At 44.2% G+C, this 19,013-nt stretch overlaps 1 protein-coding gene across 11 annotated transcripts in view; it reads right to left on the minus strand.

Moving 5' to 3' along the window:
• Positions 1-19,013, minus strand: part of Msh3 (mutS homolog 3) — a 141,458-nt gene that overhangs the window by 111,379 nt on the left and 11,066 nt on the right. For 8 of the 11 annotated variants that reach the window (XM_063282328.1, XM_063282327.1, XM_063282326.1 and 5 more), the window contains exons 6-8: positions 18,837-18,956; positions 17,162-17,305; positions 13,918-14,084 (exon numbers count right to left, since the gene is read on the minus strand). In XM_063282328.1, coding sequence (XP_063138398.1) covers positions 13,918-14,084; positions 17,162-17,305; positions 18,837-18,956 — 431 coding nt within the window. Of the gene's footprint in view, positions 1-9,028; positions 13,826-13,917; positions 14,085-17,161; positions 17,308-18,836; positions 18,957-19,013 lie in introns of those variants that run through there. The other 3 variants (NM_001191957.1, XM_063282335.1, XM_063282333.1) reach the window with 3 other exon arrangements.

The following is a 19,013-nucleotide window of genomic DNA, read 5'->3' on the forward strand; positions in this document are numbered from 1 at the left end:
GAAAATATCTATATCTGAGGGACAATGGCCCAGATATTTAGATTTAGGTCACTGTAAATTTCATGTTCCTGTATGGCATTTTATGGTTTAAAGAACAAAGAAAGTCATAAATCAGAGCCGGTCTAAAATCCATCAGAGAGGCGGTAACCACAAGATGGAGAAACTTATCTGTAGGCTTATCTGTTGTCTGATAACACCCTTGGCTTTTGGGTTGGCAGTCTGCTAAGTTAACTATCTGTTAGTGACATAATGCCGGTGCTAAGGGATGTGAGCTAAGGGGCTCTTCAGGGGCTAATGCTAGCCCAAGAGAAGGGATGCCATAGTCAGCCACTCTCTGCCGACACAGCTTCCTTCCAGGGATTCTCTCTGACAGGCACAGAGCACTTCATCTCCTAAGTAGAAGCAAAAGGAGTAACTCAAGGCTTTTTACATAGCAGTATTCTAATAGGAGAAAACCAAAGGTACGGAAAACCACACCTATACCAAAGTAATAGTCAAACCTAAGTCAGAGGAATAAAGGTCATTACATTCTAAATCTGATCACTTAAGATTGTACCTGTTATATCCTATCTGTGCGTTCCCAGTGTTCCAAAGTTCACCTATACACACATACACACACACAGGCACACACAACATCTATTTTATATTCATCCCCAGTAGAACATATGAGGGAGAAGTTGGCATCATGAGGTTTGGGAGTTCTTACCTTCCCATTTATTTTTTTTTTTAATATGAAACAAAAAATACCTCTAAAATCCTTTTAACAGATATAATAAAACGTCAAAATCTACAATAACTATGGGAATGTAAAGTCCTAGCTCCTTTTTCAAAGTCAAATTCAAAATAAAACCTTGGCACCTGTGACTGAATGTGTGCGAACCATCTTCTCTACATACAGCATAGAAACAGCTGACAAACTAAGGAGAAACATTAACTCTATTCCCGGCTCAGACCATCACAATCAAAATGCCTCGTAGACCTAAAACTGTAAGCTTAAACTATATAAACCTCACAAGGAGAAAATATAAAAGTCTTCATGCTTCTGGGATAGGCAGAACTCAAGATACAGAAGACACTTGTCACTAAAGAGGAAACTATAGGTTTGATGTTCAAATCTTTTGTTCTTCTGTGTTCGTGAGAAAATTAAAAGGTAAACCAAAAGCTTAGAGAAAGTATCACAGAGCGAGAGGGGGAGGGAGGACAGGGAGAGAGGTAGAATGCATATGTATGCAGACGTGGGGTAAAAATTTTACCTAGAAAAATTCCTACCCAACAACACAAGCAATCCAGGAGTTAAAATGGACAGAAAAGACACATGGATGAACACCCAATAAATACATGAAACAGCTCTACTCATAGAGAAGCAAATTAAAACCCAAATGTGAAATCGCAATTTGCTCATTACAGTGGCTCAAAGTAAAAAGACGTACTAGGGCAATAGATGAGAAGGACAAGCCACAGCGCTCACACACTGCAGCAGAGAAGCCGCAGCGCTCACACACTGCAGCCCAGAAGCAAATGTGGAATTACTATGAAGAACATTTTCATTGTTTCCCACACAGTTGGATACACATGTTTACAAACCTAACCTAGCAATTCCACTCCTAGGTCTATCTAAAACAAGTGTGTCTGTGAGAAGGTAGAACACAGAGGAGTGTTCCTAACAGCTTTACTAAAAATAGCCACAAGCTGGAAATGACCCAAGGATTGAGCAAGTGAATGACCAACAAACCTTATATATTCATCTAACATAAAACTACACAGCAATTAAAGAGAACAAACTTCCCATACATCCAACGACGACGACGACATGTTTCTTTGTGCAAAGGTAAGGGAGTAGACACGGAAGAGTCCATGCTGTAGTGATTCCAGGTGTGTGGACCCTAAACAGCCTGACCTTCCCTCTAACTACAGCGATCACCATGCTGGCGTGAAACTGGAGGTGGAGAGAAAGTAACGAGAAAGAGGCAGGGGGATGTCTGAGGAGAAGCGTGGAGCTTACCTGGGATGACCGCTGCAGCATGTTTACACTGGCTGTATTGAAACAAACTTAAAATGTACAAAGCTTATTACATGTAAATCACATCTGATTAAGGCTGATTACAAATAAAACTCCTGAAACCGCCATATATAATTTAAAGCTAAAGGCTTTTTAAAGTCTAAAACTAACATGACTAGATACCCATGCAAACGCAAACCCCAAAGCCTTCTGAGTAAGACTCTGATTCCAGCATCTATCCAGCAAAATGCACAGCTTTCCCTCTGAAACAAAAATACCGAACTTCAGGACGCAGTTCTAAGCTGGCCACGGTGGCTACGCCTTTAATCCCAGAAGTCTGGAGGCAGAGGCAGGTGCGTCTGAGTCCAGTCTGGTCTACAGAGACAGTTCCAAAACAGCCAGGGCCAGAGTTGTTAAAGACCCTGTCTCAAAAACTATATATGTATTATATAAATTATATTTAATAAATATATATGTTAAAACTATATTATATAAATTATGACAAATATATATTTTTAAAGTACATTCCATAGCTACACAATCTGAAATATTTTAAATGCCAACCATAACTGATACAAATATATAGACATAGCACATTAAAATAGTACATTAAAAAATTTACAAATAAAAAACCTTTTCTCCCTGAGATCTAAAATATGTCAGTTTTTCTCAAACCACAAAGCCATGCATGCTATTTTGCTAGCCTTTGACAAGAAAAGGTTTTTTTCCATAAAGAAAAAAAAAAACTCCATTTTACATAACTATGAAGAAACACAAGAATGAAATAATCTCAGATAGCTGGAAAATCACCTCAAAAACATCTTCCATGCATTAAAAGCATTTTCTCAGCAAAAAATACCTGGCCATTTCACTCGGCTTATATGTCTCAGGTCCAGAGGCTGATTTTTCAAGGGGCCTAAAATCCTCAACTAAACTAATGTTTTTCTCCAGAAAACCTAATTCTGATATTATCCCAAGAGCAACCTCAGAAAAAAAATTAATAAGTAATCTGGAATTCACAGAACAATTAACAATGCATTATAGACATGCATTCATGGGTTACAGGCTAACCCATTTACAAGTGGAAATCCTGCACCTCCCAGCCTAGCATACTGAGATAGAGGCTACACAGGCACGTATGTTACAGTGGGATCATTAGAGTAGGCCGTCCTCCAGCATAAACAACACAAGAAACACCTATACAACACAAGCACAGAGGACGGCCGTATGAGGAGGCACAGAAGACTAGACTGCCTACAGCTAAGGAGACAGCAGAGACCCGCCCTCCCTTTTTTCCTGGCCTCAAAAGACTGCTGCCACCCTGACTGGGACTCACAGCCTACAGCTGTGTGAAACAATGCTAGGCTTGCCAGCTGCTACAGTTCCACTAAAAGGATCAACCTCTCCTCAGGCATGAGCTTACAAATCACTACCATACCAAGGAAGCCTCCAAGAGGAATCAAATGGTATCTGCCAGTTTCTAGAGTGCCAATGATCCTACCTACCATAGCTGACTTAAGCTAATGTTGCAGCAACTTGATACAAATTACTAGAATTATATCAACTCTAGCAAGCTCCCATAAAGTACCTGCACCACAGAGCAAAACCTCAGAGACAGCATCTTTTACTAGCTAATATGTGCTCCAAAGGATGGCCATGCTTAGAACCTCACGGCATTTACAGGACAGCATCCGGAGAACAGTGGAATGGTGTGCAGTGCGACCTCTAAATAGCACTGGAATGCTAAAACCATAAAAGAGCCTGGGGTGTGTCCCAGGCACTGTCCTAAGCCCATAGAAGCATCACGCATTTATGCTCACTGCGTAAATGAAATATGAAATAATGGATAATGCAGAACCAAACTGTCTACTTGGTTTTTGAATAAGGATTGAGCTACAGAAAAATGAAAATCACAGCTAATAAGTGAGAAGACCAAGGTCTGAAAAGGCACAGGCGAAATGCTGCCACTCTATACTCAAAATCCTGGATGTGCTGTCCTTCAGGTATGTAGTAGCATGACTAGATTTCATCTTGGTTGGTGTATAGATCTCAGGGTTTAGGAAAAAGAATCAGACTGGGGAAAGCATGCCTGACCTCAGGTGTATGGTAATTTATGAAAGCAATGGGCCTACAAATCAAACTCAAATGGACCATTTTACTCTTTTTACATCAAGTATTATTTTAAAGCATTGAGTTGGGAGCTGGACACATGACTGACTCAGCAGCTAAGAGCACTTGCTGCTTTTGCAGAAGACCAACACCTACACTGGGTAGTTCGCAATTACCAGAACTCCAGTTCTAAGGGATCCGAAACCCTCTTCTAGCCTCTATAAGCACCCACATGTATTTGCATGCACACAGACAAACAGATGGACAGACAGAAACACACAAATAGACACATGTAGGATGATGTCATCATGAAGGTGTAAGCACATACAAGATAGAAGGAGACCTGTCATTGGACGAGAAGGAAGGATGAGCGGGAGAAAAGTTTTAAAGAAAGGAGGGGACAGAAGCAGGGTGGAGAAGTCACGGAGAGAGCATGGAGGCAGATGCTAAGATTCCTCTCTGCACATTGTTATGGATGTTCTTAAGGGATGGATGTGTACAGGGCTTCGGATGTTAGTGTGGGCAATTGTATCTTATCGATTGGATCAGAGGTTATTGATTGTGTTGTGTGTTCTTTCATGCAGTGATTTAAGTTTAAGAGAGTATGGGGTGGCCGGAGATACTAAGCCGGCATGGAGTTGAGATGTGTGTTTCTGGCAAGGTGGCAGCCTGCCTTGGGAACTGGATGGGTAGAAAGATTGCAGCCAGGCTCAGAGAGAGGCCATCGGCAGTGTGATATGGGATGGAGCAGAGCCGGTGAGAGGCTTTGCTGACTGAGATGAAGATGTCTACCAGATATCTTGGGGCACTACGGTGCCAGATCTAGTGAGGGATAAAAGACAGCATTTTACTGTAATTTTACAACAGACACACATGTAAGAAACATCTAAAGAAATATGTAGAAACACTGAACCAAATTAGAATTTGAAATACCTAAAATTATAAATCTCACTAGAAAAAAAAATCACACTGCCTCATTCTGGTTACCACATTTTTAAAAATATTCATTTTTTTAAAATTATGCTCATGTATATTTATGGGCAGTAGTATGCTCACATATGTACAAGAACCCACAGAGACCAAAAGGCATGGGATCCTCTAGAGCTGCAGTTATGGGTGGTTATAATCCACCCAACACAGGTGCTAGGAGCTGTTCTCTGCAAGAGCAGTACATGCTCTTAAATGGTGAGCTCTCTCTCCAGGCCCACTTACCTCTTCCCCAAGTTGGTAACCTAGAGTCTCTCAGAACAAATGCACAAAAATCATGCAGTTACACTATTCCACAGGAGAATTCTTGAAGACAAGGATGCAGCCGTAAAGCACCAGCAGCCTAAGCTGCACTGAATAGGGGCATTTTAGTTAGAAGGTTAGACATTAAGTTAGAAAGAAGACACCCATAAACACCTGGCATCATGACAGCCCTGGAGGACTCTGTGGAGAGCAGCGACAGCTGACTCGACATTACTTTCTACATGCAGCCAGGACGTGTCTGGAACTGTACATTTCTAAATTAATCAGAATGTCTGTGTGTGTAGACTGTGACACAGAGGGACTTTGATGCCAGTGCTCTTTTACTATCCAGGATAAGGCAGCAGTGAGTAAAATACATGTCCCTGAAGGAAGTCTCTGCACTGTGGGTACAGAGGGAAAGATACCATGGAAGGAAACGGGACAAGTAGAGGGAAACTTCTCTCAGAAGCACATCTTTCTGTGTATGTAGGCCTGTGGAATGAACCTACTGAAGCCCCAGAAAATGAGGAGTCTAAGCTACGTGTCCCTCTGTGACAACAAGTGAGTGCAAGGGAGGCAGGGCAACAAGCTGCGGACCAGGCTGTTCCCACCGTGCAGCAGAAACAGGCTTTCACTCTGCATGGTGGGCAGTCTCCTGTCTCACTCAACTTAGTAAGTTTGGTACTAGAGCTAAGAGTTATATAATAGACTATAAAGCATGGGCACCTATACAATAATTCATACATAAGTGGTACCCTTACTGCGACTAGAAACTGCTCAAGTGGCAGTTGCTCTACCAAGGTCTTCCCACACGTGTTCAACACGTCAGCCAGAACTTCTGCTTGCACTAAGCTTCCTAGGCACACTCCCTACCACGGAGCTGAAGCCCTAGTCCTGACACTAACATTTTGTAGGTGCAAGAAACTTACCCCTGTTTCAACAGTATAAAAACAGGGCAAAAGAAACGGGGTTCCCAAGAGAGACAACACGGTCTGAGTTAACTGCCATAAGTGGTCACCAATTTACAAGTTCTTTACAGCCAGGACTGACACTAAGATAGAGTTTGCATCATCATCGCCTAGGCCACTGCTGTGTGACTGACCTACGGAGTGGCCTGAAACAGCTCATGCCGGTCACCTCATATTTCTGAGAGTTTACCACTTTCTGCCTTTGCTATAGTAAATTATCACGGCTTCAAACAACACACATTTCCTGCGTGTCAGTTCCCTAGGTCACAATTACAGCAGGAGCCAATCATAACCTTCCCTTCTCAGTTCCTAGAACTTCTGCTTCCTGTTCCTCCAGTTACCAGGGACAACCACTTCCCTTGACTTAGAGTTTGTTTCTCCATCTTCAACACCAGTGTCAGTGAGAGAGAAGGAAGGAACCAAAAGAGCGATCAGTCTGAAATTGCCCTGTCACCAGCCACCTCATCTACCTTTTGCACTAAACCCACTTCCACCCAACCCTGCTGTGACTGCGTTCTGGTCACTCTTTCCCCACCCTTCTTTTTCACTGTGACACCTTTCCGTTCGAAGCCACAGCTCTCTCCTGCTTCAGCCTTCAACACTCATTCAGAACACACCAAAAGCAAACAAACACACAAAGAGCCCTCCGTCTTCCCAGCTCTCTCTTCTGCGACATCATTACCGACTCCTTCAGGTTTCCAGGCTAGACGTGACAGTTCTTGAGGCTGTTTGTTATTTAATGCAGGCAGAGAACCCCTGCCTCAGTTCCCTCACAAGTGCTGGACTGACACATACACCGCCCATCAGCCCAGGAGCAGGGGACCCACAGCCAGCAACCCCATCGCTGCTTTGCCTATGACTAAATCCTCTCTGGAAGCTGCAAGATAAGATTCTTACCCTGTTTTGTACCTTTACCACCTGAGTACAAACCTGGTATGTGGCAGATGCCCAGTGGCTATTTTTAATGATGAAAGTGGAAAGCATTTAATAACGTGCAGCTCAGAGGATGAGTGAACGAGTTGAGGATCTACTGGAAGAACATATCTAGCCTTTTCTAACACGTAAGAAAAGATGTTTCATTAAAGTTTACTGTAGACACCTAAATTAATAAAACTACCTAGATGGTAGAATAAAATCCCCGAATAGGAAGTGCAAGCCAGTCATAAAGCATGGAGGATGGCCCACCTTGGAGAGCTGAAGGGGCCCTGTGGGCCTCAGGCTCATCACTTAGAGTCCGTTTAACTCTGCTTATCTTTGTTTTAGCATTTAAATAATGATCCAATGTATAGAGTGTTTAATTCATGCTGAGCATCTGAGGCGGTGCGGGTGAGTGGGGCACTGTCCCTAAGTGCTCAGACCTCCACTGCAGTCGCCCTCTCTGCCCGTGAGCACGTCACTGCGCCTTGCTCACTCTTGCTAAATCAACTCAAAACCAACTTAAGACGCTTTCTACACCATAAAAATTTATGAAATTACAGGTTCGGCTCCCTAATTAGATGTTTTAAATATGCATTTAGTAAATATTTAACTATGGAAGTTAAAAAAAAAAAAAGGTGAGTCTCTTAAAATCCTCTCAGGTAAGCAGGCCGTGCGGCTTGCTGGCTGTCACTGGGGCTGGGGTGCCGGTACCTCAGTCCGCACCTTCCTGTGCCTGAGACTCTGCATGACAAACCCCCTTCCTGGGCTCTGGGGCCAGTTGCTACTAAGGTGCCTTCTAACACTTTAACTGACACTCAGTTTTGTGCAATGACAAAAAGAACAAGGTGTGCAAGTGACAGGGTCTCATCGCCTAACGGTCACTGTGAAGGAGGGCTAGCAAAACTCGCCACTGCCTTTTGTAAGACCCCTGCTGTGAGGTCACAGAGAATGAGGCCGGGATGGGCCCCACTGATCGTGTTCTACAGACTATTTTACAGTTTTAATTTGCAACTTTTAATGAGATTCACACATCTACAAAAGTCAACTTCACTGTAGTAAGTCTCCGAGATACAATCAATGCACTAATGATTTAATTACATTAAAACAGCTCTCAGGAAACAAGGTGACACAGAGCGATCACTACAGTCTTGGCCAGAGGGCTTCCGCATGGGAAGGAATGGGAATGTGTTCCTCTTTCCTCCTGACAAGTCCCAACTCCCCAAATGTCACGAGTGAGACGAAGCGGGCAGAAAACAGACCAGCCAGGGCACTCGCGTTGAACAGACACAGGGCTGAGCTCCTCCTTTTCCTCTTCACCACACACAACCAGCTTTAGAGCTAGGGAGGCCAACATTTCAGAAGGTCAACAGTTCAGACAATAAAAACTGCATTCTAGCCAGGGGCTACAGGAAAGCGATGCTCCAACCTTCACCCATCCCAGGGAGGACTTAGGCAGGTGGGCTCCGGTCTCATCCTGCTGGGGTGGTCTGAGGAGGGTAAGAAACTGAGCTGGCCATCCTGAGCACTAACTATGTCCTCAGGCCCCATGGTGCAATGGGGCACAGGTGCAGCCTGCACATCACTGTCACTGTGGGGCGAGGTCCCTCCTACTGAATGACACGGAGACTGCACTCCTGTCGTCTGGAACTGATAGCACCACCAGAGGCTGCGGAGGGAACATCTGGATGTATCTCCGCCGGGCAGTAAAGATGCAGCATGGCCCACCTGCTAAATCTGAAAACTGCTAAGACAGTGTAAATAAGGCCCGGATTCTCACATCACAGTAGGGAAAAGCACACGTTACCTCCAAAACTCACTGTCACACCAAGAAACTGGAGGATCTCGACTCCAATTAAAAACAATCAATAGACCAACAGCAGGACGGTGGCAATGTCGGCATCTTTGACAGCCAAGGCTGTACCATGGACTCACCATAGAGGTGGCTATGGACACCGGACATAGAACATAAAATAGACATTCTGAGTAGAAGGCCTGGTTGGAAGGGAAGAGGCGTCAGCAGGGGTATGAGTGGGAGAGAGAGCAACAGAAGCGACTGTAATCACAGTGTACTATATATATATGGTTTTAAGGCTTTAAGAGCCAACAAGACAGGTCAGCAGGCAAAGTCACCTGCTGCCAAGCCTGATGACCTGAGTTCAAATCCCCTAAATGTACATCATAGTTGTCTTCTGACCCTCACGTGTCTGCCCATATAACACACTCATACACAAAATTAATTATCAATGTTTTACCAGTAATTATACATAGGCTTGAAACAAATAAAACGATAAGAAAACAGACAAGGAAAAAAATTTCTGCACAGCAGTTAAAGATATAACAAGAAACTAAACAAAAAAATTCAGAAGTGACATATCAATACTCAAAACTAGAAAACTCGGTGATCGGCTGCTTGAAGAAGAGCGAGGGAACTACCGTGAGCTGGAGACAACACACAGGACCGACAGAAACACCAGTTAAAACCGCTGCTATCGGAGTCTAGTGGAACAACAGTAACAGAGTGAACAAGACAGGACCCGGGCAGCAGAGGAGTTGAGAGAATTACAACAGCAGCATGTCATAACCACAGTGCTCATGGATCAAATTCTCAAGAAGATGTACAAGGTGCCGGGGTTGGCTCACTGGGTAAGAGCACTTGTGCTCTTGAGGACATAGATTCTGTTTCCTGCGCTCACACGATGGCTCAAGACCATCCCTAACTCCAGGTTCTCAGAATCCTACACCTTTGGCTGCCATTGGTACCAGACATGCAGGTGGGGGTCAGACATGTATGCAGGCAAAACACTTATACCCACAAAATAAACAGAACCCATTCTTCATAATAAAACACAGCAATGCTGAACCAAAAGGAACCTAGTTTTGCTTTGGATAATATGGATCATGAAGAAGGCATGTGTGGACAACTGCGGCCTCCCTCTTGATTTTGCCCTGGTTCTCAATCTGGTATTCACAGAAGGAGGTGAGAGAAGCTATTAAGGAAAAAGCAGCAGCAGCAGCAGCAGCAGTAGTAGTAGTAGCAGTAGTACTAGTACTAGTAGTAGTAGTAGTAGATCTGTCTAACAACACTGGACTTCAACATTTTCTTTAACTTTGCAACATGAAATAGTAAGGAAATATTCAAGCAGTTATTTGAAGGGTCAGACTAAGTCACTGGGCAGAAGGCATTTTTCCACAACCCTCAGTTAGTCATATCAAGTAGTGGGGCTACTTCTTAACCCAGGCATCTTCCCAAATGTCACACGGTTTCCATCAATACTGTAACAACTGAACCCTGCTATTCAGTGTATCACACACAGCAGATGACCACAACCCACCCCTGCTCACACTCACATGACCACAGACCACCTCCTACTCACACTCAGAAGACCACAGACCACCTCCTACTCACTCAGATGACCACAACCCATCCCTACTCACACTCACATGACTACAGCCCATCCCTACTCACACTCACATGACCACAGACCACCTCCTACTCACACTCACATGACCACAGACCACCTCCTACTCACACTCAGAAGACCACAGACCACCTCCTACTCACACTCACATGACTACAGCCCATCCCTACTCACACTCACATGACCACAGACCACCTCCTACTCACACTCACATGACCACAGACCACCTCCTACTCACACTCACATGACCACAGACCACCTCCTACTCACACTCACATGACTACAGACCATCCCTACTCACACTCACATGACCACAGACCACCTCCTACTCACACTCACATGACCACAGCCCATCCCTACTCACACTTACATGACCACAGACCACCTCCTACTCACACTCAGATGACCACAACCCATCCCTACTCACACTCACATGACCATAGCCCATCCCTACTCACACTCACATGACCACAGACCACCTCCTACTCACACTCACATGACCACAGCCCTTCTGTACTCACACTCACATGACCACAGCCCTTCTGTACTCACACTCACATGACCATAGCCCATCCCTACTCACACTCACATGACCACAGCCCATCCCTACTCACACTCACAAGACCACAGCCTTCCTCCTCCTCCTTGTCCTGGTCTTACCTGACTTTAAACCTTCTCTTTCTGCTGCTTCTTCCTCCTACTTTCAACTACTGACTTTCCCAGCCTCTCTACTCTATGCATTCTCCCCATGTAAATCATTCTTCTTCTTCGCTTAAAAATTCAAGAGTCTCTCCTGGCAGTAAACTCCTCCCTTCTTCTCTACTATGGCCAGAAACCTCACTGACTGCCCCATGAATTTATCCTCCTTCCCTGCATTTCTTAGTTAAAGCCTGGGATTTTTCCTCAATTTCCAGGAAGAACATTTCCTCTGATCCTGAGAGTCTCTCGCCATGTGCCTGACTCTGAATCATTTCATTTTACACACTATGCTCTTCCCTCCATCCAATCAGAGTCGTCCTCCTTCACAGCCTGCCGTGGCTGTGCCTGGGATACCCCCATCTCTGTGAACTCAGATGTGAGCAGCGCCCGTGACAGTCGCCATGCTTGCCTCAAGACTCAATGTGAAAGCTAGTAAATAATATTAGTAACTATCATTATTAAATTAAGGTACAACTTCCATAGCTTTTCTTTACTATAATCTATATTCTGTAAACATAAAACTCTCCAAACTAAAGCAATCTCAAAACTGCTATTTGTTTCTCTGTATACATTTGACAACAACAGGATAACAGAATAGGATGCCTGATCCCATCTGACAAACACCTTCTGTACAAAGACAGACACCTGAGAGAACAGTCGGTCACTATTCACGGGTGCTTAATTCAGCTGACTATCATCTTTGCCTAATGGTTGTTTTAAATCTCAAAGTGATACACAGTACAAAATAAATACATCTAGCTTGAGAAATAAATGGGAAGAATTTCATATTCTTAAAAACAAAAAAACTTAAGTCATAAAATATAAAATCCTTTGGAGACCTCTTGTGGTTAAAGTTAGGAATAAAAAGCTAAATTTTTTAAAAACTGTTTTTAAAACTACTACATTAGAAATCTTCTATAATTCCAGGCAGTTTTTGCATTTTCTCACATAGTACTAATATATAATGTCTTCATTATTAATAAAATGCCCACCAGTACCTGACAAAAACTAGAGCTTTTACCTTCCTGTTTGGTGCAGAAAAAGACAGGGATACAGAGGGACTCTAGGTCTGAGATAAGAAATTATGTGTCAGCATTGACCATAGACACCACCAAAGTCACAATAAAACTTTCTTACCTGAAAATGTAATATAATGTTACCCTGTTGCCTGGAAGTCAAGTGGGAAGACTTAAGAGCGCACACAAACGTTTCTGAAGATGCTACCCCACCGTCTGAGCAAAAACAGGGTAATCACAAGGAGCAGCAGCTGCATCGCAGTCCACTCAGACAACAAATGTCAGACGCAGCGTGTTTGTGAAGCGCTACTCAAATATTGGCAGGCAAATGGTAGTCCCTGAGATTTGCTTCAAAATAAGCGTCCCAGAGAGAAGGCTGTGGCTGCATGAGCCTAGTTCCAGGCTGGGGCACGTAGTAAGCACTGGCTGGTGGACGGGTGGTGTCACACTACACTATTCCCTCAGTCTCCTCTCATTTGTCTGAAATTTCCCACGAGAAAATAGGGGACTTTTAAGCTAAATACAGGTACAACGCTATGTTTGCTACATGAACATAAGTTTATAAATTAAAAAGTAACACATATAAAGAAATAAAACACCGAAGTGCAGTTACTTCTGTATTTGTGGAACTGGATTTATTTTATCTTTCTTTTTATAACTCTTAAACCTTCTAAGTAAACACATATTGGTACTGTCATCGGAAAAACAGACTGTGAAAGCAAGGCCTCTCTTTAAATCAGTTTGGTTTAATCAGTGGCCCGTCAGCCCTTCCTTCATGCAGATGGCTCTCGACCCTTGGGCCTAGCCCATGCTCCCTGCCCTTCCGGCCACTCTTACAGAGACGCACCTGCTGTAGTGTCAACATGGCATGCCTTGAGAGTTCACATGTTAACATGGCATGCCTTGAGAGTTCAGCAAGGCATGTTATAGTCTCACACCCATCTTCTCCTCTACTTGCTTCAAAATGAGTATTGCGATTTAGGGCCAAGTAAATAAAACTCCTTGGCTCCACAGAAGAGAAACATTCAGCACACAAATTATATAAGCATTTATAGAAATAAATTCTTAATTACCTGTAGAATATATACACAAATCTTCAAATATTATAATTATATATCATATAATATGATAAAGCCCTTTAAAATGGCTGTTATCTAAAGTCCTATGTAATTTTTTTTTTTTTTTTTGGTTCTTTTTTCGGAGCTGGGGACCGAACCCAGGGCCTTGCGCTTCCTAGGTAAGCGCTCTACCACTGAGCTAAATCCCCAGCCCCAATTTTTTTTTTTTCCTTTTAAAAACTCTATTATTGAAGCCAGGGTAGTGGTGCTCACCTTTAATTCCAGCTCTTGGGAGGCAAAAGCAGATGAATCTCTGTGAGTTCAAGTCCAGCCAGGTCTACAAAGCAAGTTCCAGGACAGCAGGGGCTACACAGAGAAACCCTGACTTGGAGGGGTGGGGGGACCCTCCATTGTTAGGATACGATTACCATAAGTAATTTCTATAAGAACAAGTACTGGCTTGGGACGTCACTCGAGTGTGAGAGTGGCTTCATTCCTCACCTGACAGCGGTGGCTCTACGGATGAGCATCTCCGTTGGCTCGGACAGCTGTGAGGGGAGCAGCAGCTCCACGGGCTGCAGGCTTGCTGTTCGAGTCTCCAGCTCCAGTCTGGAAGCCGAGTCCTGGAAGCAGTCGAACACGACCTCGCCCGTCGCAGGCTGCACTCCCTGGAAGCAATGGCAAGTGTGACAGCACAGGACACGTCGCCGGCGCCGTTCTACTTATTGACCTGCTCCAAAGAGGTGCTCAGCTTCCAAAGGGAAAGTCCCTCTGCACTGTAAGACTCTCATGTAAGTTAGAGTCACAGGCATCAAAAGGGGCCGAGGGCTGGGGAGAGGACGGGACGGGTAAAAAGGTCTTGCTACTGAGCCTGAGGACCTGTGTTTCTCCATGGGATTCACATGGTAGGAGAGAACCTACTCTGAACGTAGTCCTCTGACCTCCACATTTGCCATGTATACACGTAAATAAACAAATAAACAAACAATGCAATAGGCTTAAGTGGGAGTTTCATGAGACACACTGGGTACAGGGTGGGACCTGGTGTACGTGACAGAGTGCTCTAACAAGCCGCCAAGCATCAGCTTCCTCTCCTACGTATGGAAACACATTATCAACTTCTCTCAAGAGGTTGCTGCGGGGACTAAGTCAGGCATCCACTGTGTGAAGGCTCGACAGCCCCGCCCTGCACAGAGAGCAAGTTATGAGGACAGTGCCAGTGACCGCACCTGATCACTTACAGGCAGCACAGCCTCGTTCTCGTGCAGCAGAAACCAAGCACAACACAATGAGTGGAACCCACCTAGTCTCCAGTAAAACAGCCAAGACAACTGAAAACCATCACCGGTCACCCCAGTGTGAACAGGAAGAAAACCTGAAAGGGGCCAAGGTGTGGAAGAGGGGAGAGCAGTGAAGTTACTTAACCAAGGTCTCAGAGCAATAAAAGGCTGGAGCTGCGTCCATTTCCCAGGCTGCACTCTACTACTGACACCTCAGAGACAAATAGGTAGGGACAGCTTGACCTAAGGAAAAGCCGGAAGTGTCACAAGCCTTTATATTGCTAATGCAGTCGACAAGAGCCAGGCATCATCTAGGAAAGCAGAAAGTGCCACAGTGTTTACATCACAGTTTCTCCCGGGTATACACTCACAAGAGCTTGGGTATATATACAAGAAATGCAAAGAGTGCCTACAGAAGTATCCTTTACATAGGTAAAACCACCAAGACCCTCATGTGACCAGCAACAGAGGAATGAGTACATGTGAGTTCTAAGACTGGAAAGAAACCAAAGATCTAAAGCATGTCAACAGATGTCACATTCAGGCCAGCAGCACGCCAAGCCTGGGCAGCCGTGTCATCCTCGCAGGGTAGAAAGAGCTGATTCTCAGTGTCCCCTAATCTCTGCAAGCATGGCCATGGTGCACGTGTACCCCACTCCTGCCACACACACACCATGTTGTGCCTTTTTAGTTTGTATACAAAACAGAAAACAAAAGATTCAAGACATTTTTATAGTATGCTTCCTTTGTACATAAAGTTGGAGGTGGTCAAACCAGAAAAGAAAAGGATATTATCCACCCAAAACCTGGATTACAGTGACCGTAGAAGGGAGGGACCTGGGGAGCTTGAGGGTTCTGGAGAGTACTGGCTACTGACCTGAGTGACTGTCTCACACTCACTGCTCAGGTAAATTCCTACTCACTTTTTCCATTTGAGTATTTTATAATTTCTTTAAATCCTTCATTTGTAACCACGGAATGTCCAATTCGAGCCCAGAGAAATCCTGCAGCGGGCACAGCTATGGCATGGGCTACCAGGTTACCTACATAAGTTGATGTCCCAACCCACAAATCAAGCATATTTATATAAGCTGCTCACAGATATTCAGATGGCAGTTAACAGGCAGCCAAATTCTCTGTCGCTTTAATCAAAGAACTAGTCTGATGGTGACATCTGCACCGTTATCACTCCAAGAGATGAGTGACATACGAAACCCAGTCCAAACAATGGCCCGAAATGAAGGTGCAAGGCACACTCGCCTGGTTCTCAACAGCGAGGTCCTCTACCAGCACCCAGGAGACTCTCAGGGAGTGACTGGGAAATAAGAGGTGCTCCTTGCAGAGGGAGAAACGCCCAGGGAGACCAGTGCTGAGGGTAAGGAGAAATGATCTCCTTCAGCCACACTAACTGAGGAGCTGGAGCACACTTCTAGTGGCCTTGTGCAAATCTGGAAGATTCCAGAGCTCAAGTGGCACGGGACGCCTTGGCCTAGAGCTCAGGACGCCATGAGTCAGGACTGTTGACCTCAATGATGGAAGCCAGAACCACTTAGGGTCAATGACCACTGTTCCACGTGTTCTTATCCCTGCTCCACCACTACAGTGAGCCTTGGCAGTGGCAGGACGCTGTTGCTAGATGCTAGAGTAGGACCTGTGTGCTCTCGTGTGGTACCAACTCTGCTCTTCAGTCTGAGCTCCAGGTAAATATAAAACAGCACAGTGCATATGCTAAAGAGGATGAGCAAATAACCTTACTGTTTGTAATGGGGCCAACTGTCTATGATGAGAGAAAAAGTGCTTCTCATGGGAAACATTCATGTGAGCCCTCCCCTCCCCCAAAGCCTTGCCAACTCCCTGAGAGAAGGGCTTACTGGCTAAGCAAATGTCAGGTTAGCACAGTTATGCGGCTTGAATAATGTATGAAAAGGTACACTGAAGACAGTGAGGCTTTAGGAATGTTTGTTAATGCTGGTCACTGACTGTAGATGTTGAAAAGGCACAGAATGGTTATAAGGAGTCTAATACTTCTGAGGGGCACAGTCTTAGACCTGTAAGTGGATAAATTTGTTCATGAGTGTGCAGAAGGCAAAATTACCACTTCTATAGCTGTCTCGAACTGGCCACTTAATCATCCCCCTTAACTCTCCCTCCCTCAGAATCTAATTAGGACAGCGCTCAAATCACTCCTGTTAGATCACACACCAAAGAGGACATCCCTCTGCTAGCCATTGTGCTGTCAGGTCTCTGTCCACCTGCATGCCCATTATAGTCTGAAAGAATCTGGAGCATTCGCCAGCACAGAGTGCCAAGCAACCAGAAAAGAAAACCGTAACTGTTGTGAGGGAAAGGTTTTCCTAGTAAAGTCCCTGAGAGAACTTCCAAATCCCCATCATGTACCACTCACGACAACTCTCCAGAGGAACCACAAACACCCATCACTCACTCCTGACCTTCAAAGGACTTACCACGATGCCAAAAGAAATGTTCCCCTTCTTTTTGTCTTTAATGTTTTCCTTTTCTTCGTAGATACACAGAAGATAGTTGGTAGAAGTATCCGTCACTGCCTCATCAATATTTACAGAATCATCCAGCCTGATCAGAGGATTCACATGTAGTAATAATTAAAGAAAATCACATGCTTCATTTCCTTCAACAAAGGCTTATCTCCTCATGCAGCGTTCTTCCAAGTATGGTCAGAGTTGCGTGCTCTCTCTTCCCTGAACTATCCAGGTACAAGGACAGGCAACTACTATCTTCTCAATTCCGAAGGGGTTAGAGGTGCACCTGCAACCTGGTGGGGGCCCAAAAATGAACCCATTTTGCTGAGTCGATGGTGGCACTTGACTCCTTACCACCCCAGTGATGCTACAAAGCAAAGACACGCACTAAAATAGCATACGTGAATCCCCGTCTCTAAAGTGCCTAACACCGAGCATCAAGAGAATTTTAAGACATTCTAAGTGAACAGAAACATACATTTACACACAGGAGTGTGTGTGCACAGACATGTATAAAATGAATTCCAGAAGCCAAAAGGCTCGAGGATATAGGTGACTCTGGACAAAGTTACCCTGTTTTCTCCAGGCAGTCTCACTGGGGAGCCAACCACTCTTAAGGGTGGGCCCTGGGCCAGCAGCAGATGGCCAACAGAAGACAGCCACATCTGAGGAAGTAGCACGTTTTTAACCGTCCGGCGCCTGATGTGCTGCTGGTGCTTCTTCTTTGGCTCTCATTGTTGTGTAGTTCTGTCCTATCCCAATCTTTTTGTCTTCGCTTTATTATTTATAGCTGATTTCATTATTCTTTATTAGGTGCCTTTTTCCTTTCTGACAGAGACAGAAATCTCTGTTAATTTGAAATCTACTTTTAATAAAGGAAAACACTTAAAAACAGAGAATGACCCACTATCTAGTAAATATTTTTAATTGTACCTTGCTTCTTCTGAATAACTATTTAACTTTTTAAAATAATGGGTCAAGTGTAGGCAAAGATAATCCAACTATCAGAAAGGCTTAAGAAATCCAAGGCCAGCCAGCAGCACATAGTGAGACTCTTCTCAAAACAAGAAGCCAAGGATCTTATCATTATGCCTTGGAAATTACTTTGCTTCAACTAACATAAAGAATTTATGAGCGATAATAAACTTTGGGACAATCATTGTGTACAAGCTTTCAACCAACTACCCACTTCAATAATTTGTTTAGGAAGTCAACAATTAATGAAAATGGTCTTACATTCAATTGTGTCTTAATTTTGTTTCTGAAGTTCACTTCACATGAAGTTAGGGAATTACTTTCAGGTCTCATGTTAGCAAGACTCTGAGGAGGCCCTGGATAGCCGACACTCCCCCACAAATGGTCCTTAACCCGGTATGTTTTATTGTGCTCATTTCTTTTTCTGGCTATTACCAAGTACGATAAATTCTGTTCTCACTGTGACGCTGGACACATACTGTATCCAGCCACTACCCACCCCTCTCTCAAGTGACACACCCACCATGGTGAAACGCTCAGATGTGTAGTGATTGGATACCTCAGCAAACACTCATTAGGGAGAAGGAAAAACTGTTCAGTTAAACTTGTCATTTTAAAGCAAAACCACCTACAACAAGAAAGAGGAAACGTCCTATCTTAAAAGGATATCTTCTCCAATCAGTGTGGATTTCGTATAAAGAGCAGTCAATTTCCGGGAAAAGACAGAACTTTTATTGTCTCCAATGGCCTTTAATGCCGCAGTTTCAGTTTGCTTCACAACTCCCACCTTCAACAAAATAAGGCACACTTACTGCCAAATCCAGTTAACCACTGTTTTATAAAA

This window comes from Rattus norvegicus, chromosome 2 (assembly GCF_036323735.1).
Source record: "Rattus norvegicus strain BN/NHsdMcwi chromosome 2, GRCr8, whole genome shotgun sequence".
In the NCBI taxonomy this organism is placed as follows: domain Eukaryota; kingdom Metazoa; phylum Chordata; class Mammalia; order Rodentia; family Muridae; genus Rattus; species Rattus norvegicus.